The 23887-nt window shown below is 37.7% G+C and overlaps 1 protein-coding gene across 1 annotated transcript; it reads left to right on the forward strand.

Annotated features, from left to right (window-relative positions):
- Positions 1-325: 325 nt before the first annotated feature.
- mrps27 (mitochondrial ribosomal protein S27) lies at positions 326-11274 on the forward strand. The gene is made up of 11 exons (XM_067613229.1): positions 326-450; positions 1165-1242; positions 3109-3179; positions 3311-3369; positions 4004-4118; positions 5138-5216; positions 6354-6469; positions 6746-6848; positions 6961-7106; positions 8979-9140; positions 10778-11274. The coding sequence occupies exons 1-11, from the start codon at positions 378-380 to the stop codon at positions 11024-11026; spliced, it is 1251 nt and encodes a 416-aa protein (XP_067469330.1). The 5' UTR covers positions 326-377; the 3' UTR covers positions 11027-11274.
- The last annotated feature ends 12613 nt before the right edge of the window (positions 11275-23887 follow it).

The raw sequence follows: 23887 nt of genomic DNA on the forward strand, positions 1-23887 counted from the left end.
CCTCCAATAGTCTGTCACTTAAATTACAGATATTAAGGGATGAAAATAAGAAAATAAAAAATATTTTTGATACATTTGATTTAATTTGAAGACTTCTCTGTCTGGTTTACATAAAGTTTGCACTGCGTTAAAGACAGTGTTTACTGTAGTTTCGGGCTATTTTTTAAACTTGCATATTATTCGCTCATGTATTACGAGCAAATACATCTTCTGTGCATAAAATAATAAAAATACGTAATATTTGACATGTCTTACTTTTGCTTGATGACGACTCCCGTGTTTGTTAGCGGCAGAGCCGACGTTTGGTTTGAGCCATTAAGACAGTTACAAATATCCAAGACTCCCCCTCCCCGGCGTTGAAATGGTATCGTCCAAAGATGGCATCCTCCGTGTTGAAGCGATGTGTGACTGCAGCTGTCAAAGTTAAACGTGTATCTCCGTCTCTTTCAGGTAAATACATCTTACACCCGACTACGATACAACCACGGTTTGGTTCTCGTACACAGTTTATTTAGCTTGTATTAATTTGACTAACATTTAGCTGTTTTGATAAGAAGAACTAAATGTCCGCAGTCCTTGTTGTTAGCTGACTGTTGGCAGCTAACCTTACCGAGGCTAATCTGAACCACAGTTTTCTGTCATTACACTTTTATTTAACTAATATTGTCTAAAGTCTGTCTTAAAACAATAGACAGGTGCCCAGATAAACATTGAAAGAGGTTTTCTTTTCTGTAATCATTCTTCCCTAAGATCCCCTTCAAGTGTACTTTCAATGTAAGTGATGGAGGCCAAAATGCACAGTGTGTCCACAAAGTCATTTTGTGAAAAATGCATTTAAAAGTTGGTCTGAAGCTCGTATGAGGCTTCAGCAGTCTGAGTCAGTCACACTAAGTGGATATCTGCCACAGTTACAGACTGTTTAGCATCACATTCCCTCTTTGTGTTTCCTCACACAGTTTTACATTCCACCATTTACAATACAAGTGCGTTATGAAGGGATCCTATAATGGTCAGTATGAACAGGAGGAATGATTATGGCAAGGAGAACCTATTTAAATGTTCATTTGGGCTCCTAACTATTGTTTTAAGACAGACATGAAAAATTGTGAACCCGTCCTTTAACATATATGTAGTATCTTCATGACTTCATGTTTGTCTTTGCAGCTAGAAGATGGTTGCTCTCGTCAGCTTATACAGACACCAAAGTGTGGGAGGCAAGAGAGAGAGATCCTCAGAACCTGGGTAAGAGTGGTAACAGTAATGTTTCATCATAGCACATGTTTTGAACTGTCCTACTACCTATAAGATGTTGGGGATTATCCAAAGGATCTCATTGTGAGATACTGAAAGCTACAAAGGATACACTGGTTATATCTTCTAAAGTCAGGCAAGAAAAGGCAGTGTTTGGAGCCTTTAAAGTAGTCTTGTCCTCCTATTATAATGCAGTTGATCTTGAGATGTAAATTTTGAATGATGTTTTTGTACTGACTAAAATGTGTCAGTGGCACCCAACATTATTTTTGTTGTATGGATTGCTGCATGCAGCAGCCCAGCATCACATTTTACTGTGTGTGCAGGTGATCAACACACGGTGGCAGTGTAGCGCTACAGCGACATGGTGCACTGTTTGGTAACCTCACACAACCCAGTCTCACATTAATATGTGTAATAGCTACGTTGGTGCACAGCGCAAAACATATTAGTTTCACAATAACAGCTCTAAAATTGTGAGATGCCTATGTTTTGGGTTTTTTTGGCCTATTCTTTTCTATTGGCCCGCATCCACGTCACATGACTGTCAAGTTCCTGTCTGCGAAAACAAAACAAAACAAAAAAATGGCTGACGTTCCTTTTATTCTCAGTGGAAAATGCAATATTTTAAGATGGTTTCAGCATGAAAATGTGTTTTGATAACAATTCTAGAGAGAAATGTGCATTTGATTTGCATAATCTTCGCTCATTGAATGTATATGATGTTTAGTTTGTCAGTTATAACGAAGATATTTTCACACTATCACTTTTCGTTGCCATGGTGGTTGCTATGGATACTGCTATCACTGAAACCATAGCTTGCATGTTGTTTGAATCATTGTCTTTGCGTTGTGCAGTTATCTGAGCTGTTATGTTATTTGTGATATTTTATGTAACTGTTTGATGACGTTCCTTCAATAAAAAAAAAACGTAGATTTTCAAAGTGCCACAGGGATGAATTTGACTTTGAAATCCAGAGTTTGAAGCTTTACAATTGGCTGACTGGAGAACCCGCCGGAAGTATTTTCTCACTGTCACTTGTTTTCTTTTAATGATATCTTTAACATTTCTCAACACAAAAACACAAAAGTGTCCTCGATAACTCAACAATACGAAGAACATCATCAAGCAGTTACATAAAATAACACAAATAACACAACAGCTCAGATAACTACACAACACAAGAGCAATGATTCAAACAACATGCAACTACGTGCTTTCAGCTATGGCAGCCTCCATAGCAACCACCATAGCAACCACCATAGCCTGAAAAAAATATCTTTGTAATAACTGACAAACTAAACATCATATACATTCACTGAACAAAGATTATGAAAATCAAATGCACATTTCTCACTAGAAATGTTATCAAAATGCATTTTAATGCCGAAACTATATTAAAAATTGCATTTTCCACTGCGAATAAAAGGCATGTCAGCCTTTTTTTTTTTTTTTTTTTGGTTTTGTTCAGACAGAAACTTGACATTCATCTGACATGGACACAAGCCAATAGAAAAGAATAGGCCAAAAAAAATCATAGGCATCTCATAATTTCAGAGCTGTTATTGTGAAACTAATAAGTTTTAAGCTGTGCACCAACATAGCTATTACACACATTGATGTGAGACTGGGTTGCCTTACAATAGTGTAGATAAACATTCACACAGTTTACCAGGGATAAGTTTTGTAAAATGTTTTCATAACTGATGATGGAGTAAAATTATCCAATACATTCTGGTTTGTTTTGGGAACTTTTGCCACTGTGACGCAGACTTAAATTTATTTATCACATAATTAACTGAATAATAATAATAATTTTGTTTGTTGTTCTTTCTTTTCCTTTTTTTTCACGTACAGCTGTTCTGGCCACCACCATGGACAGGACATACGAAAGAAACCTTCCAGTTAGCTCTCTGTGTGTGTCGCGGGTAAGCTGTATTGACATTTTTACGTCCTGTATTCCATCAATTGTTGTAAACTTGTCACTGATAAAGCAATAAACACGTTTGAAATTGGAGGCGCAGGGGGACAAAGTTTTTATTCTGTGTTTGTTTTTCAGTTTGTTGACAACATATCGTCTAGAGAGGAAGTCGATCAAGCAGAGTATTACCTTTACAAGTAAGAGAAGTCACGCTCTCTCTGCGTCGGTTTCTGCATCTACATTTTCTGTGTCAAATATGCTGCTCAGTGCTGGTTTTTTGTGTGAGGTACCAACTTTTGTGCTTTTCTTGGAATGAATTGTCTGTTTGGTTTGTCTGTTTTGGTTTATGTTCAGTCACATGCTTTTCTTTGTTCTGGGCAACTCCAGACCTTTCCTGTTTACTCCTTCCTCTGGAATCTGGTCCATTCTTGTGATTACAAGATTTAGTATATTTCCCAATCGCACCCCTTGTTCAGAGCACATTCATTTTCATAATCTGGCGGGAGTGAAATAACTACCTTTTCACTTTGGGAGGTTTGTAAATAGTAATTGTTCTTACTAATACCTTCAGCTATTTTTGATTTGTGTGTATTTCATTTATAAATCCTGATTTTTGCTAATAAAGCTGTCTTGTTGGTGACAAATTCGCAAATTAATTTTGTCTCATTAGCTGAAATTGTTTTCCACAGACTCGTGACATTTAAGTGTGATTGCATATAATTTCTTCTCTCTTCCTCACATTTCCTGCAATTCTCCATTACACCTTAATGAAGAAAAACTGTGACGGAAATACAATATAACCTTTTGTGTGTGTGTTTTTTTTCCCTGCAGGTTTCGTCATAGTCCAAACTGTTGGTACCTGCGAGACTGGACCATTCACAGCTGGATCAGACAGTGTCTAAAATACGGGGCCAGGGAGAAGGCCCTGCACACACTTCAAAACAAGGTACGCAACACATTGTGTTCCCTCCGTTTATTCTTTACAGACAATAAACTAGACAAAGGGTTGAAAAGACACCTGAAAACAATTTCGAAGAGAAGATTTTCATAATCAGAGAGAAAATCAGATCAGAGTGTCGTGGCAGAAAGAGGTGGATGAAAGAGGAATCAGCTGGTCGAGACACAGGTGTCAGAGGGGGGAATCTCTTTATTCACAGTGGCCCTACTAACAACGTAGTCAGAGATATCTTCCAACATGACAGAAAGTGACATGCCTTTTTATACTGAAGACAGGCTGTGTGTGTGTTCGAGTTGCATGACAAGTCTCATCCTGTTTACCAGACTTTTTGGCTATCCTAAATTTTAAAGAAGAATGGGACATTTCTCAATTTCGCTTAAATTTGGACTTTAACCAAATTTGATGAGTGTGTGTGGGGTATTCCGCCTCTTTCCCAATATCTCCAGATATCTCCTGTCTTGGTTCGGTGGACTGACATGTTTGGCATCGGTACAGGTCACCGCGACCTTGCACTCATTCCTAGTCACAGTTACCTGACCCCCATTCTCCTACAAGAGGCTCCTGATCAGGACTGACAGCTGCAGTTATCTGGCAGTGAGAAGGATTACAGATTCAATCTTAACCACCCAGATTTATTTTCAAACTGATCTGAGCAGCACAAATAACATCAAACATGTTTGACATTTTCAACCCAGCGTGCGTACTGTTCCTAAATGAGCTGTAGTATTTGGGCATCATTGAATTATTGCAAGAGCAGAGACGTCCACTTGCCAATGAGGTGTTTACAGTGAGGTAAAGCAGAGCGTATGGCTGCCTCTGTTGTTGTTTTGATTTGTGTCATCTTGCTGTGAGATTAGAGGTCTTGATGTCAGTGGTGCATCAGGAGACAGCGTTATTTGTGTGTGTGACGTACACCATCTTTACTAAATTATGTCAGGTAAACACTACAGTACATAAATAAAACGTGTTGTTTTGTAAACAAAAATCTTGTGTGTGTGTGTTTGCAGGTCCAGTACGGAATATTCCCAGATGACTTCACCTTCAACCTGCTCATAGATTCTTACATTAAGGATGGAGACTTTAAAAGTAAGGCGCTTTGAAACATGTTTTCAATCAAACATTTGGACAAAATATGATACAGACAGATTGAAATATCCTTGCAGGTTTCCAAAAAACATTCTTGTTGACTTAATATGTGAGTGACTGCAGCGGTGGGAGCAGTCAAATCAGATTTCAAACTTTTCTTTCTTTGTTTGTAAAATACAGATGTGATGGGAATGCGATTAGTCGTTTGGTCTGTAAAATGTCAGAAAATGGTGAAAAATCTCAATAACTGTTTCCCAAAGCCCAAGATGCGACCTTGAATTGTCCTAAGCAATAGTTTATAAGCTAAATATATTCAGATGACTCTCCCAGAAGACTGAAGAAACCAGAAAATATTCACATTTATTTATTCTCTTGTATTTATTTATAAGAACAAAACACATTAATTAGTATTTCTGTATCGTGCTAGTGTTAGCCAGCTGGCAACAGATTAAAGACAGAAGACAAATAGATGCCATAAAGGCAACAGCAGCAAGACATCATCATGCACAAGGAAACATCAAACCATTGGTACAATAATACAGCAACATGTAGCAACGAAACACAACCAAGCAATCCTGATTATAACCATTTTTGAAGCATGCAGACATGCAAAGTAACAATAAGCTATAAGATATATATGAAATATGATAATCATACTGTAAATCTTCAATAATTTAAGAAACTGGAGAGAGAATTTTAGTTTTTGTTGAAAAATGACTCAAAATGATGTAAATGTAAGTGATTATTAAAACAGTGATTTAATTTTCTGTCAACCAACTAATCAACTAATCGTTGCAGCTGTGTTTCAGTCGTATTTTAAATTTTTACTACAACAAATGATAGATTCGAGTTTGTTTAGTACTTAAAGTACAGTACATAAAATGTCAGTATTTTTGACTGAATTCTGATATTGATTTTGCTCATAATCATGTGATTTTTATGAAACCTAACACTTTCATTCACTTTCATTCCCCCTGTCTCTTTCAGTTGTTGGATTTGTAAGAAAAAAATCTGTAATATTAGCTGAAAAATATCAGCAATAGCAACAAAGTAACATCTGAAAAGAGAAAAGAAAAGCAATGATGACTTTGATTACAGAGTGTAATTAGTGACATAATGTTTTGTTGTAATATCCAGGTGCGTGCTCTGTGGTTGAGGAGGTGATGCATCAAGAGGCCTTCGACCTTCCCTCCACACAGATCCTGTCTCTGTATGCTCTGGGCAGTTACCTAGCAACCAGACCACAACTCACTGTGAGTGAAACAGGAGAAGCGACAACATGGGAGGTGTTATGAAAACAAATGATCCCAGAATGTTCTTAAATTGGAAATGTATGACCTTGGGCACTTACACTGAAGTCATCAATTTCCTGATTCTCAGAGTGATGAATGAGGGGTTTTGTTTAAAAATGCTACACGTTCATTTTTGGAAAAAAAAAAAAAAATGGTTGCCTGAAACTCATTAGTGAGCCGTTTTGTAAGGACTAAGACAGACGCTTTAAAATAAAACACTTGTGCCTCACTGTTCAGGTGTTACAGGAGAGGGCGTTGGGAGCATCACTGCTCATCTGTGGACTGAAGCAAGACAACACTGCCGGACTCAGCGCTCAGCTACTCGGCAATGCTCTCCTCGGTGTGTATTTGGGCTTCTTCTCTCATGGCCTTGTATCGGTTATTTTGGCAGAAGTGGATTAATCCTGTGTTGCTGCTCGTCTCATTTATCCTCCTCTTTCTTCTCTGTGCAGGCAAGATAGAGATGCTAAAGGGCATACATGCCGTATTCAAAGGGATGCCTCTCCACTGGACCCGTGGATATCTGGGCCGAGCGCTGGCTGTCATGGAGAGTGTTGCGGCTGCTCCCGGTAGTGACGTCAAGCTGTCCAAAGACACAGTAAGGATAGAAATATACAATCCTGCTTGTTCATCAAAAAAGCTGTTTATCATCTACAGGTTTTATTTAGTTTAATTTATGTACAGTGAGAAATATAAAAATAAGACATTGTCGTTTAGGATTAGGTAGTTATTTTGTGGCACTGCTCTGAACGGTGACATCACAAAACATCTCCAAAGTCCAGACCATATAATGTGGTCCCAAGGTTACCACTCTAACATGAAGAAAACCCAGGTGACTCTTAGGTCTGTTGAAGACTAGCTAATCATAGTCAATTGTCAGAAAAGTAATCAGCAACAATTTTGATAATCAAATAATTGTTTCAGTCATTTTTCTCAAAATTTCACTGTTAAATGTGACTATTTGCTGAGTATTTTTGAGTTTTGGACTTTTGGTCTAATAAAGCAACACTTTTGAATAAGTTAACTTAGATTTTGGGAAATTGTGATGACATTTTTCATGTTTTTTCTGACACTCTATAGCCTAAAAGATTAATCAATTAATTGACTAAATAGTCTGCATATTCATCGATAACAAAAATAATCATTAGTTGCAGCCTTAATTATGTCACATGATATAACCAAAGACAACATGAGTAAAGGATGCCTTCAAAGTTGTTTTTCTCTTTTCTTTGACTGAAATTAGTGAGTAGTTTCCTTCTTGGTCTAATCTTTGACTCAGACCTGGAGAGATTCATGTCTTGTCTCATGTAATCTTTAGAGATTATTGTTAATTTAAATGTGGGGTGGGGTGCATTTTCCTGCACTTGGCCAGTTCTTTGAAGTCGGTTTTTTAAAAAAAATGTATTTTACAGAGTGGGCAAGCAATTAGAACAAATCAAACACATAGATAGACACACACCGTAATACCAGTGAGAGCAAACATTATATCATAGCGTGCAGGAAAACAAAACAGCACTATAGCAACAAACAGCACACAATGTATGTACAACATCAACGTACTGTACAGTCCTCATACAACGTACACAAGTGCAAGATATAGACAAACATGCTGCACAAACAGACATCACAATGTGCCACATCACGTTCCCTCCTGAAGTCATTTGTGTCGGCGGGAATGAACTTTTGTTATCGATCTTTTCTATTGACTGCAGGTTTGACGTCAAACACATCCTCTAGACTTTTGCTGTAACATGAATCTGTAATAAACGTTCTTTCAAATAGGATTCTGTACATAAAATCAAAATGTCAAAGTGTCTGAGTCACACAACAGAATTATCAACTCACCCAGACACGGTAGAGGCAGACTGCTGTTACTCTCCAGGTGAAGGACTTGACACAGACAGTCTTCATCTGCTGAGACAGAACACACATGCTGTCATATTGTTGTTATTTTTTTTTACATATATGCATGCACACAGTCGGGCGTAGTGCCTCTAATCTGGCTTGTGCTGTCCAAGTCAATAGTTCAGCTTTGTCCTTGTCTAATGAGATTTTGAAGAGCCTGGAGCACTGAGGACGTCTGTGAGAATCACTGCAACAGGAACTAAACAGCCTGTGTCAGACAGCGGCGCAGCAATAATGTAGACAGAGCAGATAACACCGTAGGACAGAGAGGGAATATTAAATCTCAGATAACTGCCTCTGGTTGCAGTTAATCTTATGTTTTTTTTCTAAGATTAAGAGGTAAGTTGTCAAATATCATGTTCAGCGTTTTTCATCATTATGCGTCTCTTCTGTAATCATTCGAATAAGCAACAGCATCTTTTTAAAAAGTTGAAAACAACAAATAAAGGCATTTCAGATAGTAATAGCTCTTTCAGGACCTGCTGAACTGCACTCAAATTTTCAAACATAAACTTAAAAAATACTCCCTCCGCATACCAAACGTAATTTTTGTGTTATTTTCCAGCTGGACTACATGAATAACTTGCTGCAGGAACTATCTTCTACCTCAGACTCTGACTCCTCTGGAGAGGAGTCCGCAGGAGAGGAAGACAAGAAAGAGGACGCCGTAGATGAAGATGACCAGGCGGAGCGGGCAAATCTATCTACTTATACCAGCAGATTCAAGGTGGGGGTTTGGTGTCTACACCAGGTGTGCTTTTGTTTGTAGCAGCCCCTGAATTTACATCAGTTTTTTCCTTGTCAGGCCGGTCCTGTAAACGTGACAAACAGGGTTTCCTGCCGTGTCCGGGGTTGTAACTCAGAGTCTTCCAAGTCTAATCTCAGTGAGCAGCATACTGAGGGTTTTTTTTTTAAATTGATTGTTCTGAAATCTGATTAAATAGGTTCTCTAAACTCTCCACAGGGAGACATTTAAAATGGTTCCAGCTACATTACCACACGTGATGATAATACAACTCTAACGACATACTCGTGTAGTGAAATATTTATCTCAGTCATTTTTATTTCTACTCTGAAATCATCAGAAATCTGTGTCTTCCTGGAAGATGAGAAAAGCTCATCAGACTTTCTTTAAACCAATGGTCTACGCTGAAATATGGATCTTTAGATAGAGTCAGAGTGCATTGGTTTTGAGATATTTTGCCTTTTCTTGAGAAAAAACTCTGTAGTCTAGATAATTGTGAGCTGGACTGACTGCTGGTTGGGATCTCTGTATAGTAAAACTGTAATTTAGTCTTTCCACTCATTGCTTTGTAACGTCAAGCCTATATACTGCTTTATTTTGTTGATGAATTCAGAAGGAGAAAATTAGTATCTGATGATTCAACTGAGAGAAAAACTATTTCACCAGTGACTCTCTGATAGATTCTTCAAATCCTTGAATTTAAGTGAACCGCACTCATCTAATAAGTCTGTTTTACGGTTCGACTTGCTTAACTGATCAAGTTTGTGTCTTATAAATCAGATAGCGACCAGCCAGTGTTCCAAAACTACAGATATATAAAACAGACTAAACCCTGTAAAAATGCACTGTTTTGTTCTTTTCTCATTTTACTTATTCATTATAGTTGTAATTGCTTGGTTATATTTTTAATTATGTATCGATATGTTGAAAGCTCATCTATCCCAAAGGGAAGATTGTCCATTCAGTTTCTATTAGTTAGTTTAGCTCACTGGATAATTTTGTCCCCATGTTGTATTGGATTGGATTTGATTAGTTTAGTTTGGATTGGATTTAACTTTATTGTCAGATTTATTTTAAGTTTGACTTGCGGCACATGGAGAGCCCTGTTTATATACGAAATTTAACAAAACAGCACACTTTAACAAACAGCTGCATTATATTCAATTCGATTGCTTGCTTTGACATTCAGTGTCTTACAAACACAATTTATACATGTGTAAACTGTGATGGTCTTTTTGTGGTCTAAATGTTTTTCCACAGCAGTTATGTTTATGTCACTATAGTATGTTGTTTGAGACTAGACTGCGACTTAGACTGATAAACTCCTAAAGCCAACAGTTATTATCAGTATTAGTCTTTTGGGGGTTTTATAAACACATTTTTCTTAAAATGATACATGGACTCTGATTTCTTTATCTGAAGATCTAAATTTTTCTTGGACTGTGACTGTCATGGGATTTGAGAATATTAGCTTATTATCAAAACAGCTTAGATATTTTCTAAAGGGGCTGAACTGATAGGAGTTGTTTAAATGTAGTCAAATGATATTTGTAACCAAATCATTGAAATGCAGTGATGACTGATGCCTTAAACCTCTTCCTGTTTCGCTGCCTCTCCAGGAACTGAGCAGCCAGCTGGAGTCTCAGGGTAAAGTGGACGCCGCCTCCTTCCAGGCTTTAGTGACTGCTCTGGCCCAGCAGAACCTGGCTGCTGCTGAGAAACCAGACCTGGAGCAGTATGAGAGCCGGGTGCTGGCCTGGGAGGCCGAAAAGAGGCAGCTGATCCAGAGGGAGAAGGAGATGAGGGAGAAGGCCGAACAGGAGAAACAGGAGCGGTTAGCTGCCAAGGCTGCAGCCCAGATGGGTTAGAGACACTGAAGATGAAGATGAATCAGAAGTCATTGAACTGTCCACTGAGTATGTGTGTTTAAAAGGTTAAAATACTAAGAAATCGAGGATAATGTCTCTAAAATTGTTAACTTTTCAATTCTGCTGGTGTCACAAGTCATGTTACTTTTGTATATATCACTTATTGTGTGCTCTTTTTATAATTTAATTTGGGCCAATTCAAATATTCTGTTGTCATTATGTCAAAATAAAACTGATATTCATTCTCATTTGTATCAGAAATTCTGTTTCTAAATGATTGTTTTTCTGTTGTAGACGGTGGGATGATATCATTATTAGAACATATGCTCACATGAATTGGGAAATCTGACTGTCGAGTGACCTCATGTAAGCAGAAAGAAGGGAGAGCTGGGGAAAGATCTTACCATCACATCCTCCCACTCCTTTTCCTCTCTGCCTGCAGACATCTGTGTTGTGTGTGTGTATGTGTGTGTGTGGTCTGTCATAGGCTACTTTTGGGGACAAATTGAAGACTTGGGACCAATTAACAAGGGACAGCTTGTCCAATTGGGGGCAAAAGCCGTGTCCACAATTGGGAAAAAGATGATTTTTGTGTCAGTGGTTAAAGTTAGGGTTAGGCAAGTAGTGGTTACAGTTAGGGTAAGTCTCCAGGAAATGAATATAAGTCTATGTAATGTTCCCAGAAGTGACTATGATCTGATATGTGTGTGTGTCTGTCAAAAGCATCTTTGGAAGTTTTCTCACAGGGGTATGAAAGGAGTATTGCACAGAAGAATTAGCTGATAGCCAATCTCGAGAAAGCTGAATTCTTTGCATGGAAAGGAATGTATTTGTGACCGGAAATCTTTCCGTTCACAAAGGAAAACATAAATAATGCAGTAAAGATCCTGATAAATGTGAGTAACTTATCACCACCTCTGTAAAATGTCAACATTGGAGTGCTTTCACATAATGACAAGCAAGTAAATTAGTACAATATGCACACTTAAACTGACAAATGATGTGGTTGTTATGTTTAGACGCTGCAGAAAGATAAGATAATAGATCTTTGGAGAAGAAAATGCTGTTGTGGAAGTGCACATAATGCCTCCATTCCACATTATGTTGCTGCTATTCAGTATTCAGAGCATGATCCTGGGAAACGACCTGGTATGCAGTCCAGAATGAATGTGCAGCACGGAAATGCTTAAACAGGAACAATTGAGTGATCCCGAGGCTCCTTGCTGACTGCGTTTCTGAGAGAAGCTCTTCATTCACAGTCAATATTTTCTTATGTAAGATGACGAAATGTCATTTAGCAGTTTGGAAGTATCGTTAGTCATATTCAGTCACCTATCAATACATGGAGGAGTGACTGATAACCACCCGCTGACATTGAGCTTGACGATGTATTCTTCACGGTCTTGGTCTCAACTCAAAGGTTCACACTCGTTCTGGAGCTCTTGACCGTATCACACCTCTCATCCTCATCAGTAGATTGAATTACCACGTTGAAAGTTTCAATGATTATAAGCAACTTCAGGACTTCTTATCTATTAACAGTTCACTCTTAACCTTAGAAACAGCAGTTGGTAAAATAATCTCAACTCAATGTCAACTTACTCGCTTTCTCCTGAGTTTTCTCTGATTGTTTTGTCAGCCTCCAGATATTATCTTCCTTATATTCTCTCCTTATTTCTGTGACTGTCTTCTCAGTCTGACTGGAAAATGACAGAAAAGCATGGATTTCTCTTGGTCGAAATATCCCACTTCTATGATTTTTTTTTTTCAGATTTCTTTTCTTTTAGCAAATGTTACTCAAACAGGAATAAATAGTGCATTTGTTGGAGACTTATTACGAATTAATTAATACAAATATAGTGCACAAGTGAGTATTTATGTTAACAGAACAATGAATTTGGGATTGAGTCAAAATAAACTACAGTGCCCATGTTCATACAAATGAAAGAACATGTCAATGGTGTAGCTCATTATTTTTGGACAACAATGAAGTTCTTTGGCACAGAGGAATAAGATATATCAAACTTTGGCTACACGGACAATATTTGTTTATCAGCATCTTGTCCTTAAGCACAATTTAAAATCACTGGTTTAAAAGTAACACAAATCTTAACATTTGTTGCTCTTGTCAGCAAAGTCTTTCGACCGTCATTTTGGGTCATTGAGCAAGTGTCAGACAGGTGTGCTAACACTGCTGATGAGACCAATAAAGTGAGACGTAATAGGGGGAAAAAGTCAGGAAGTTTGACATCCACATGACTGGTTATCTGAAGCCCAGAACCTTTTAAGTGTTTTAAAAGATCTGTGTGTGTGTTTTTGTGAAGGGAGAGCGAAGCTGTGTCATGGGTTATTAGAGATATGTAAATATTAGAAAACCTGCAACAGAAAGGGTTGCATTAGACATTTTTAGTGCTGGGTTTGTACAGGGACCACCTGCCACTGTAAAACATTAATCTATGCCAGGAAACCTTATTTGTAGAATAAAGAGTTGCCAGCACATCCTTATCAAATGTCTTCGGTTTAGCACGTACTATCCACTCTAAACACTGTGTTCTTCAAAGTGCTTAATTCACTAATTCTCCTGTTAGTTGATTTTTAACCACTTGTAGCAGAGGCTTTATCTTCCCACAGCTGTGGTTTTCATTGTCATGTAAATATAAACTATGTTGTGATTTTACCTCTCATCGTTTGACTGAAGTCAACAGGACAGGGTTCCTATTTTTGATACGTAAGTTTGATTTATATCTGAGACTGTAGACCACTGTGTGTCTGTGTCCTGCTCTCTGAAGCAGATTACAGGATAAGATGCTGCCGGTTGTGTTTCTCTCGGCCTGCCGAGTCTCCAGAGAAAAATGTTTATTAATCTTTCATTGTTCATCAAGGTCAGCTTCTTCATATTTAACATTTTAAAGAGATAAGTGAAAACAAATAATGTTTAATTTATCTGTTTATTTGTTTTGAGGGTATGCATGGCTTTTATATGTTCTGACAGGGGTATATTGCTCATTTAATAAACAGTAATGAATTAGACAGACATGCGGTTGTAATTAGAAATTGGATTTATTTGCTTTGTCTGATTCGTTTGCATGTTATTGTGTCATTAAAAATGGTAGATGACCTTTTCGAGGAACAAATATGCGAAACATACAAAGACTTTTTCTACAAAAACTAGATTTAAACTTAAATATAAAATAGTTTTAAAGACTTTGTGCTCCTTATTTGTACAGTTTTATTAGAGAGTAGGGCATTTTGTTAGTTTAGTTTGTGTGTTGTTAAGCAAACATCATGGAAATCCTTTTTCAGTCAAAATTGGTCATGTGTTTACTTTTGACTCCTATTTTTAATCTGCCGGTACAGTTTCCCATGTTTAGCATGTCATCTAGATTTTTGACATATTCACTCTGCAATATTGCATATGTCTAGAGTTTCCGTTTCTCACAAAACTCTGAAATAAATAGTGAAATAGTGATTGTTGGACATTTATTAAAGATGATGACAATAAAAAAAATTCTCATGTCGCTGTGTCTGTGATCTACAGTAGCTTTTGTCTGAATTGCTGAAGCAACAGCTGGAAACACTGAAAATTTATGTGATGTGACATGGAGGACAATTCTCATAAATCCTGACCACTTACTCTAAGACAAACACTAATTAACTGCATTAGTAAAGAGGAACAGAGGTCACAAGTAGAGCATTACCAGTACTGATGAAAAATGTGATGGGACATCTGTCCAACAACTGATCCATCAAAAATTGCTATAAGATGAATTAGCACTTTTTAACTCTGTTTGTGGTTTTTGTAACATACCATAAAGAGGTGAGACATTATACAAAAATGTAAAGAATTTAAAAAACAAAACAAGACAAACAACAGTTACTACAGAAATTAAAACATATGCCGGACCTCCCCCCCTTGCCATTATGCCAACTAGCCAGCACCAACATCTCATCCCACCCACCTTGTCCTACCTTGACCTTCCATGTATGCATCCCCTCATTCCTCCCCAACTGTCCTCCCCCGCTTCATTCCCAGACCCAATTGGACTCAACTATATCCACTCTTACAAAGTCCACTGTTTTCCTGGTGCATGAGTGTGGGACATTGACCGCAGGCTACCCCACATCCTGGCCAACTACAACAACGTTGTCACCATCATCATCCATTTGGGTAACAATGACAAGCCTAAAAGGCAGACTTCCAAACACTAAATACTGTTCTCCTTGATGCAGGAAAGCAAATCCTCATCTCAGGCCCCCTCCCCACACCCCAGAAAGGCATGGAGAGATGGTCATGACTGTTTGGACTTCATTCATGGCTAAACGACCACTGTACCTCCATTGACCCCCCTTAAATTAATAACTTTGACCTTTTGTGGGAGAGGCCCATTTTACTTAAGCATGATTGTCTTCACCCACACGGAGGGGGCATTTGCAGTCTAATTACATGGAATTCTGCCTCACGGCATGACACACTGGTGTGGTGGGAAATTCATTTCCCCAGCCAATGTCCTCATTACACATATTCCACATCAAAACTATTGTTTCCTACCATAGAACAGCTCCCTGTGTGATAAAACCAACATCTGCCAATATCAATAACCTGATTCATATTCCTTGTCAGCTATCTGCTTACACTCTCACCTCTGCCCCAGTTGTCAGTTTTGGACTTTTGAATGTTAGATCTCTCTCCAATAGTCTTTATAAGTCTTTATATGTCATGATTTTATTAGTTATTTTAGTTTATTTTTTATGATCACTGAGACTTGGTTGTGTCTAGGTCATTCTGCTCCACTGATTGAAGCTACAACCCCAGATTTTACTCATTTCCATCAACCCAGGCTATCTGATCGTGGTGGCGGGTTAGCAGTTGTTCACAAACATCAAATAAAATGTTCCCTTATCTTTAATGGCACTTTTCTCACCTTTGAATTACTTAGTTTCCTGGTTTAAAGGTAAGGCTCCCTTGCTATGTGTCTTAGTCTACAGACCCCCTAAATTGAATCATGATTTCATCCAGGAATTCTCTGACCTTCTTTCTATTATTGTGTTTTTATTGTGTTGTTTTGTGGCTTTTGCTATTTTGATTTTACATCACTTTGGTTAACTATTGTTGTTTTTAAATGCGCTTTATAAATAAATTTGACTTGACTATTGTTGTGCCACCAGTGTGTCAGTTTATCAAGTTTAAACTTACTCATGTAAAGGGACATACCCTTGCCCTTGTACCCTCCTTTGGTTTGCCCCTAAAAAAAATCTCAAGACAAAGGATATGTGTGTGTCTGACCACAAGGCAATTGTTTTTGATGCATGGGTACTTCCTTCTAGCTCAAAGCCATCCTCTCCATCCAGCTCTCGTATTTTAAATTCAACCTCTGCCTCCAAATTCTCTGAGACTTTCTTTGTGACTCACGGTGATATAACTTTCTTGCCATCCCACAGTCAGACTGATGAGCTAGTCACTCATTTTAATCAAAACTGTTAGGTAGTACTCGACTCTATAGCTCCTCTCAAGAATAGAAGGTCAAAACCTAAAGCTCTTCCATGGATCAATGATAAAACTCAGCCTTTTCTAAGAGAATGTAGCAAGGCTGAGCATAAATGAAAGGCTAATAAATTACAGATCTTCCATGATATTTTGAGAAATTGAATGCTCACATATCAGAGGATAGTCAAGGATGCAAGAGCTGCATTTTTCTCATACCTTATATCTAAAAACCATCAAAATTTTAAGGTTCTGTTCCAAGCCATAGATTCTGTCTTTAGCCCCAGCTACAACCTTGAAGTGTGGAATTTTTAGCTTGTTTTACTCAAAAGGTCGATAATATATGATGTCAGATCTCCCCCACCAACAGGGACTTCTCTGTTATGTCATTTAATTCAGCTGTTTTAAATTGTTTCAACCAATTTCTTTATTGGATATCCCGTTGCAAATGAAGTCCTTACCATTTGAAATACAATATCCTTTCTTGAGTTTGGCTGCCTGAATAAGACTATTTCAGTTTTGCTTTCAAAGTCTTAGCATCCTGTCTTTTGTCAAAAGTTCTCTGGCCACAGGTTCTTTTCCCTCTAGCTTTAAGCATGCAGTAGTTCAGCCTCTCCTTAAAAAACCCAGCCTTGATTCATCTAATCTCAAAACTTTAGACCCATCTCCAAGCTTCCATTTTTATCATAAGATTTAGAAAGAACTGTTTTTACCAGTTAATATCTTATCTAAAACCATAGTGATATGAACAGCCCTTGTCAGCCCTTCTTACTCACAGCAGATGCAGTAGAATGCTTCTCAATTCTTCTAGATCTAAATGCAGCATTCAACACTGTAGATCATACTATTTTAATTGAGTGCCTTGAACAGTGGGTAGGTATCTTACACTTAGCATTGAGCTGGTTTAAATCCTATTTATCCAATAGGACTTTCTCTGTTACAATAGGCAAGTCATTTTCAACCACAGCTGACATCACCTGTTAACTTGCACATTCTCTTCTCCCTCTGCGTGCCTCCACTTGGTCGTATAATTCATAAGCATGTTTCCTTTCACGTTATGCTGATGACGCACAGTCATATCTAACCTTAAGACATAAAGATCCCAGTTGCTTTAACACTCTCAGAAACGGTCTCAAGAACATTAAGTGTTGGATGTCCCACAACTTTCTACAGTTAAATGAAAGCAAAACAAGAAGAAGAAAGTCTTCGGGCAGCCAAACTCAAGAAATTTTATTTTACATGATCTAGGTGATTTATCATCTAATATAAAGCCAGTAGCCAGAAACAGGAATTATTTTGACAGCATCTGACTTATGAGGGCAGGTAAAAAAGTTGTACAGTCTTGCTTCCTTCAATTGAAGAATATCTCAAAAGCCAAGTCATTTTCATCTCACGCTGATTTAGAGAAGGTGATTCATGCTTTTATTTCTTCTGGCCTTGACTATTGCAGCTCTTTGTATGCCTGCCTCATTCAAAAATCACTCTCATGTCTCCAGCTTGTTCAAAATGCCGCAGCTAAGATTTTAACTGGCACCAAACATAGGCATCATATTACCTCAATCTTAGCACATCTGCACTGGTTACTAGTTAGATTTAGAATCAATTTTAATATTGTATTGATTACTTTTAAAGCAAGGCAAGGTCTAGCTCCTAGCTATATTGCTGACCTGTTAACCCCTTATGAGCCAGAACATAGCCTATGATCATCAGGCAAAGCCTTCATAGCTGTTCCACAGTCCAGGCTCGAGAATAAAGGTGACTGCGCTTTCTCTATTAAAGCACCTAGACTGTGGACTGACCTGTCCGAGGAAGTTAAGCTATCTAACTCACTTTCATCTTTTAAATCCCTTCTAAAAACACATTTATATAGACGGGCCTTTATGTGAATCACTCCTTATGAACTGCCGTTTGGGAGTTTGGGGCCCACTGAGGGGTCTTTGTGTTTTCTGTAAAGTTTCACCTATTTTTAATTGTTTGTTTGTTTGTTTTTGGATCTGCTTATCTCTTGTATGACCTTTCATTCCTATTTTTGTTGATACTATTATTATTTTTTATTTTTATTTTCAATTGTTTAGGTCTATTATTTATTTAATTAAAAAATATATAATTTTACATCACTGTCTCCTTGGGTTTTATTGTATATAAAGCCCTTAAACATTGTTTTAAGAATAGTGCTATACAAATAAAGTTTATTATTTATATTATTACAAGACTTTCTTGTTTTATATCCCATTATCCATACTACACAATGGCTCTTGTACAAATATAACCCTGCTATTGGAGTATTTGATACTTTGATAGGGATTTCCAGTATCTCTCTCACCGAACTTTGTTTTATCTGCAAAGCCTTGTGAAACAGTATTGACCCAACACTGAGACAATGTGGATAAAACACATGTCTTAGTGTTTAGAGATGATGTAACTGTCTGGCAAGATGTATAACAGCTGTCCAACTGGGCGGACGAGCAAGAAGCAGCACTGTAGTTCCAGTCATGACAGTAAAGAGAAAATAGATTGAATCACCTGGTGACTACATTTTTATTGCTATGTCATCCTCAAAAATATTTTCATAACCATCTTTCCTGTCAGAAAAATGCACCCTCCCAAAATATAGTCCTCATTTAACCTCATACTGAATGCCAGGAGCATGTGGGGAATGCTGATGAGAACATACAAGCAGGAGTATATCATGAAAATGTGAAGCAACCATAAAAGATAACAACAGACTAATTGCATCAAGAATGTATCATGTGATTGGTCAGATATGTCTTCAAGGGGAAATTACCTTGCAAGCTATTAGTTTCAAAGTTTGTGGTTAAGCAGTCAACCATTTATTATTAATCAGTTTAATCTCTTCTGCACATTTGCATCTCCTGTCATCAATATATGATTCATTAACTGGGGAAATGCTTAACTGGGTTATTCTAGTTCAAAGTTTGTGTTTTAAGGGGGGTTTGCACAAATAGACAAGTGAAATTAGACAAAAGTACAAAAACAACATACAACACAATACAATAAAGTCAGATGAGACAGAATAAAATATGATATTAGAAGTGTAGTAATTACATTTAGGTCTACAATTAATACAAGACTATTTTTAAGTAGGGTTTGTGGGTAATATTGTGGGCTAGTCTTTAAAGTCTTTGCTGGAAGCAACTGTGAAACTCAAAACAAATGGGCAACATAGTCAATAATAGAGATTACAAGTCAGAAAAAAGATGAGATAGCCTACTATACCTAGAAAAAAATTATTGTAAAGATAAATTAGTGCATAACAAGGAAACAAGATTTACAAAAGTTACAAAAATTAGTTACACTGTTATTCATGCCAGGAAGAAAAAAAACATACATATTACAGGAATGGTTTGATATTTTGGGAAATGCTTACTCACTTTCTTGTCCAGAGTTAGACGAAAAGATCAAAACCACTCTCGAGTCTGTGGGGTAAATATGAAGTTGTAGCCAGCAGCCATTTAACTGAGCTTAGCATAAAGGCTGGAAACAGGGGGAAACCTGCTGTGTCCAAAAGTATCAAAATTCACCTACCAGCACCTCTTCAGCTCAGTAAGATAATATCTAGATTGTTTCATGTGTACAAAAATGGAAGTGCAAAAACGAAAATTCACTGTTACAGTTACAGTACATACAGTAATCAAGAGAAACAGGGGCTAGCCCAGACTTGACTTTTTTGGCTGTCTATTTCTTGGCCGAGACCACTGACTGTATATAAAGATGGAGGTCACGATAGCTCCCCAGAAGTGAAGCCAAAACGTCTGGATCGCCACCTGGTGGCTGGCTGCAGTATAGGCTGAGAGGGTGTGTTCTGTGGGCTGTCATCCTGATATATTAGCCCGACTCCACTGTGCAGACTCTGGCTCCAAATGACATCACACAAGCAAGATGGCAGCTCCTGGAAAGGAGATATTTTGGCTTCACTTTTGTAGAACGGTGGGAAGTGGAGATGCGTCGCCCATCTTTATATACAGTCAATGGACAAGACCAGTGACTACCCGGCCAAGAAATAGTGGCACTGAGCTGTATAGGTGCTGGTAGGTAGATTTTGTTCCCTGTGGATAGATCTAGGTCTAGCTGTTTCCCCCTCTTTTCAGTCTTCATGCTGAGCTAAGCTAACCACCTACCCACTACAGCTAGCGTTAGCTACATATATATCGAACAGACAGGAAAGTGGTAAAGTGGTACTTGAATAAGCATATTTATGAAAATGTCGAACTATTCCTTAAATTAATCTAGTAAACATACATGTAGAATTCACAAGAGTAAAAGTTAAGGGGCCAACAAGTTAACAGTTACTTAGAGAGTTGTACTAGTGACACATTAGCTTCAGAAAGCTACTATAATGGCTAGCAAAAACAGCTGTATGAATTTCATACGTTAGTAGCGGTTGCTACTACAGAATATTCAACTGAAACCAACTGTAGACGGCACAAAAGATTAACAGAAGATGGGTTTTTTTGTTTTGTTTTGTTTTGTTTTTTTTACCAAGGACCTTCAAAATAAAAACCTTTCAATCATTTCTTGTTGATTATATACAACAATAATCTGAATCGAACTGTAGCCTATGTTCCCATTCAGTTTCATGCCTTTTCAATGGGCACAGCAAGAGTTCAGAAACAGCATCTAGTTTGTCCAAAACCAGTTCGCAAACTCGGTAGCTGAAATATAAATGAGCTGATTAAATGACATGCAGTGTTGTTTTGGTCTTGCTCATTTGTTTTGTTTTGGCTCTTTGGCAGTCGGTCTGCACCATTTTCCTTAATTTATGCATCATCAGCAATATAACATCCTGCATGCTTTTTTCCGTTGTGTCGTAAAAGGGCAGTCAAGGCTGTTTGGTCATGTAAAGATTGGCAATAAATGTCTTTAATGTAGCGTTGAGTTTTTCTCCTTGTTAATGATTACCACCATAATGTCTACAACAAATGGTAGGCTACACTTGAGATGTAGGACTCAGTGTTTTCCAAGGAATCTGTATTTTTTGGGTGGGTTAACTTTTAAAGCTAGATAATGTTTCTGTTTGACTGTTGCTATGATGAGTTACACCCTCTTTAGGGATAAACTATCCCGCTGCAAGGTCAGGAAGATGATTGAGTGAAGTTTTATGTTAGGAGTAAAGCACATAAGAGTGTGCTCTTTGTTATTTTGACGTGAATATGCTTGAGCCAACTTTTGTATTGTGACAAGCTTTGCAGTTATACAGCCTCGAGGATAAACTGACCTTTCTGAGTTTGATGTGTGCCAGCTGAGGACTGTCAATAATTTTATGAGCAGAGATGTTGACATTAGATGTATGTTTTATGTTCTCATGACTTACGGTCATGGTTACAGCAGTCGTATACCGTGAATCTATATTTTCAAGGAGTTGGACATATACATTAAGTGTGATGACTTTACTGACAGGTCAAACAATTTAATGACAGAGTTTGATTGGGTGCCCACTGGGAATAATCTCAAAAAAGCAGAAAAATAGTTTCTGTTTTCATGTTGGCATCACACGTCAAACTCTGTGCCAGTTCAAACAGTTTATGTCTGATTCTCGGCGCTGCAGTTTTGTTATGTTGAAAGAGATTGCATACGGATGTTATCTACAAATCCACCAGACCCCAGAATAAACACATCCAAAGTCTTTCTAAACTTTACATTTAAAAACAAGCAGCACAGAGTTTCTTCAGGGACAACAACCCGTCCACCTGGACTTATTCTCAGATACATTGGGAATCCCTGAGAATGAAGTCAACTGACAGTGACTCCACGGATGATAGTCTGATATAAAATAACTGTAAACTTCTCTATTAAAAATTCCAGTTTAATGCCCGAAATATCAACATAGGCAAACATTTTATCTTGATTGAGGGTCAAGGTTTATGAAAATAAGTGCTCTTCTCAGGCGCTCAACTTGAATTTACACGAGACAATGACCAGACCAATGTTTCTGCATGATTTAGCCCATTCACCGCAATCATACATACTTCACTCACTGCTGACCTTTTTCTGAAGCATGCCAAGTTTGTTTTGCTTTGCTCTGTTATTTCTACATGTGTTTTTTACACTCATTTAGGTAGCCAGTGGTTTTCATTTTCATTTAATAGTTTTCATTTCACTGCAGTAAACAGCTTGAAACTTTAGGCTAACAAAGCACAGGACACTGACACTGGAAACTGGGCTTCATATTCATGTGGTTAGGTTTAGACAACAAAAAGACTTTGGTTAAACTTGCATTAACTGATTTTTTGGCCACTTGGGGGCAACAGAAACAAGTTGTGAACACAACACAGACATAGTGTAAACTTTTCAGTTGATATGTTGAACTTGTTAGCAAACAGTTGCTTATTTAGGCTACACATCCAGCAATTATCGAGCAACATTATCGTTCATTTGGAGTCGTGTTTCTGTCCACCTGGTGAATATAAGTCCAATATTCACTCTCCTTTAGCTCTCTTTTTGCTCTCTACCAACTCCCAAGGGAAATATCTGGCTCTTTAGCTGCTAGCTCCACTATATTCACCAGCTAGTTGCTAAATGTTTGCTGTTTGGTGCTGAGCAGGTAGTGTACAGTACAGTGTATGATTTTTAGCAGTTTTTAGTGCTTTTATTGCTGAAATTTGCTATAAAGCTCCATAAAGCAGAGGGGAGCTTCACTATCACTATGAGTGACACCTCTCAGAATACACATTGTCATTTCATACATTGTTTTTATTAAAAAAAAAATCAAATATAGCCTCTTTAATGTTAGGGGCGTGAAAACACGTCATCTGTCATCTTTCCTTAATCTTAACCAAGTTCTCCGAGTGCCTGCACATAACTTTTTATCTTTATCTTAACTTTGAAGCCAAGAAATCATGGACAAGAAATCCTTTAAGCGCTTTGAAAAATGGAAATTCTACCATTTCATGACAACTGGGTAAACTTCATCTGCCAAGGAAGATGATGTGAGTTAGCCAGCTTGAAACTTGCTATTATAATTGTCAAACTTCAAAATATCTGCATGTACGTAAGTCAGTTCATTGATAAAACGTAAGTTCTGTTTAAACAGAAGTTGTTTTGTCAGTTACAAAATGTGTGGGTGTGTGAGAGATGTATCCCTCAACTCATGCTGCAGAATAAAACCTGGAATGAAGACAAGCCTCTTTAACCCATCCCACAAGCTACCAGATGTGTCTGTACCTGTCCACGGATATCGTGTTTTACTCTACAGGTAGCTGTTGTTTTTCTAAACAAAAAGGCCTGTAGGAAACCATAATCTCAGGCTATAAATCAAAAAGTTTCAACCCTAATATTAAAGCAAAACCCAGATGCATTGTTGCATGGGAAAACACCCAGAGCTACACCTAAATACTGCGGCAAATACAGTGTGCCACACA

The sequence above is a fragment of the Thunnus thynnus genome, chromosome 2, assembly GCF_963924715.1.
Source record: "Thunnus thynnus chromosome 2, fThuThy2.1, whole genome shotgun sequence".
Classification (NCBI taxonomy): domain Eukaryota; kingdom Metazoa; phylum Chordata; class Actinopteri; order Scombriformes; family Scombridae; genus Thunnus; species Thunnus thynnus.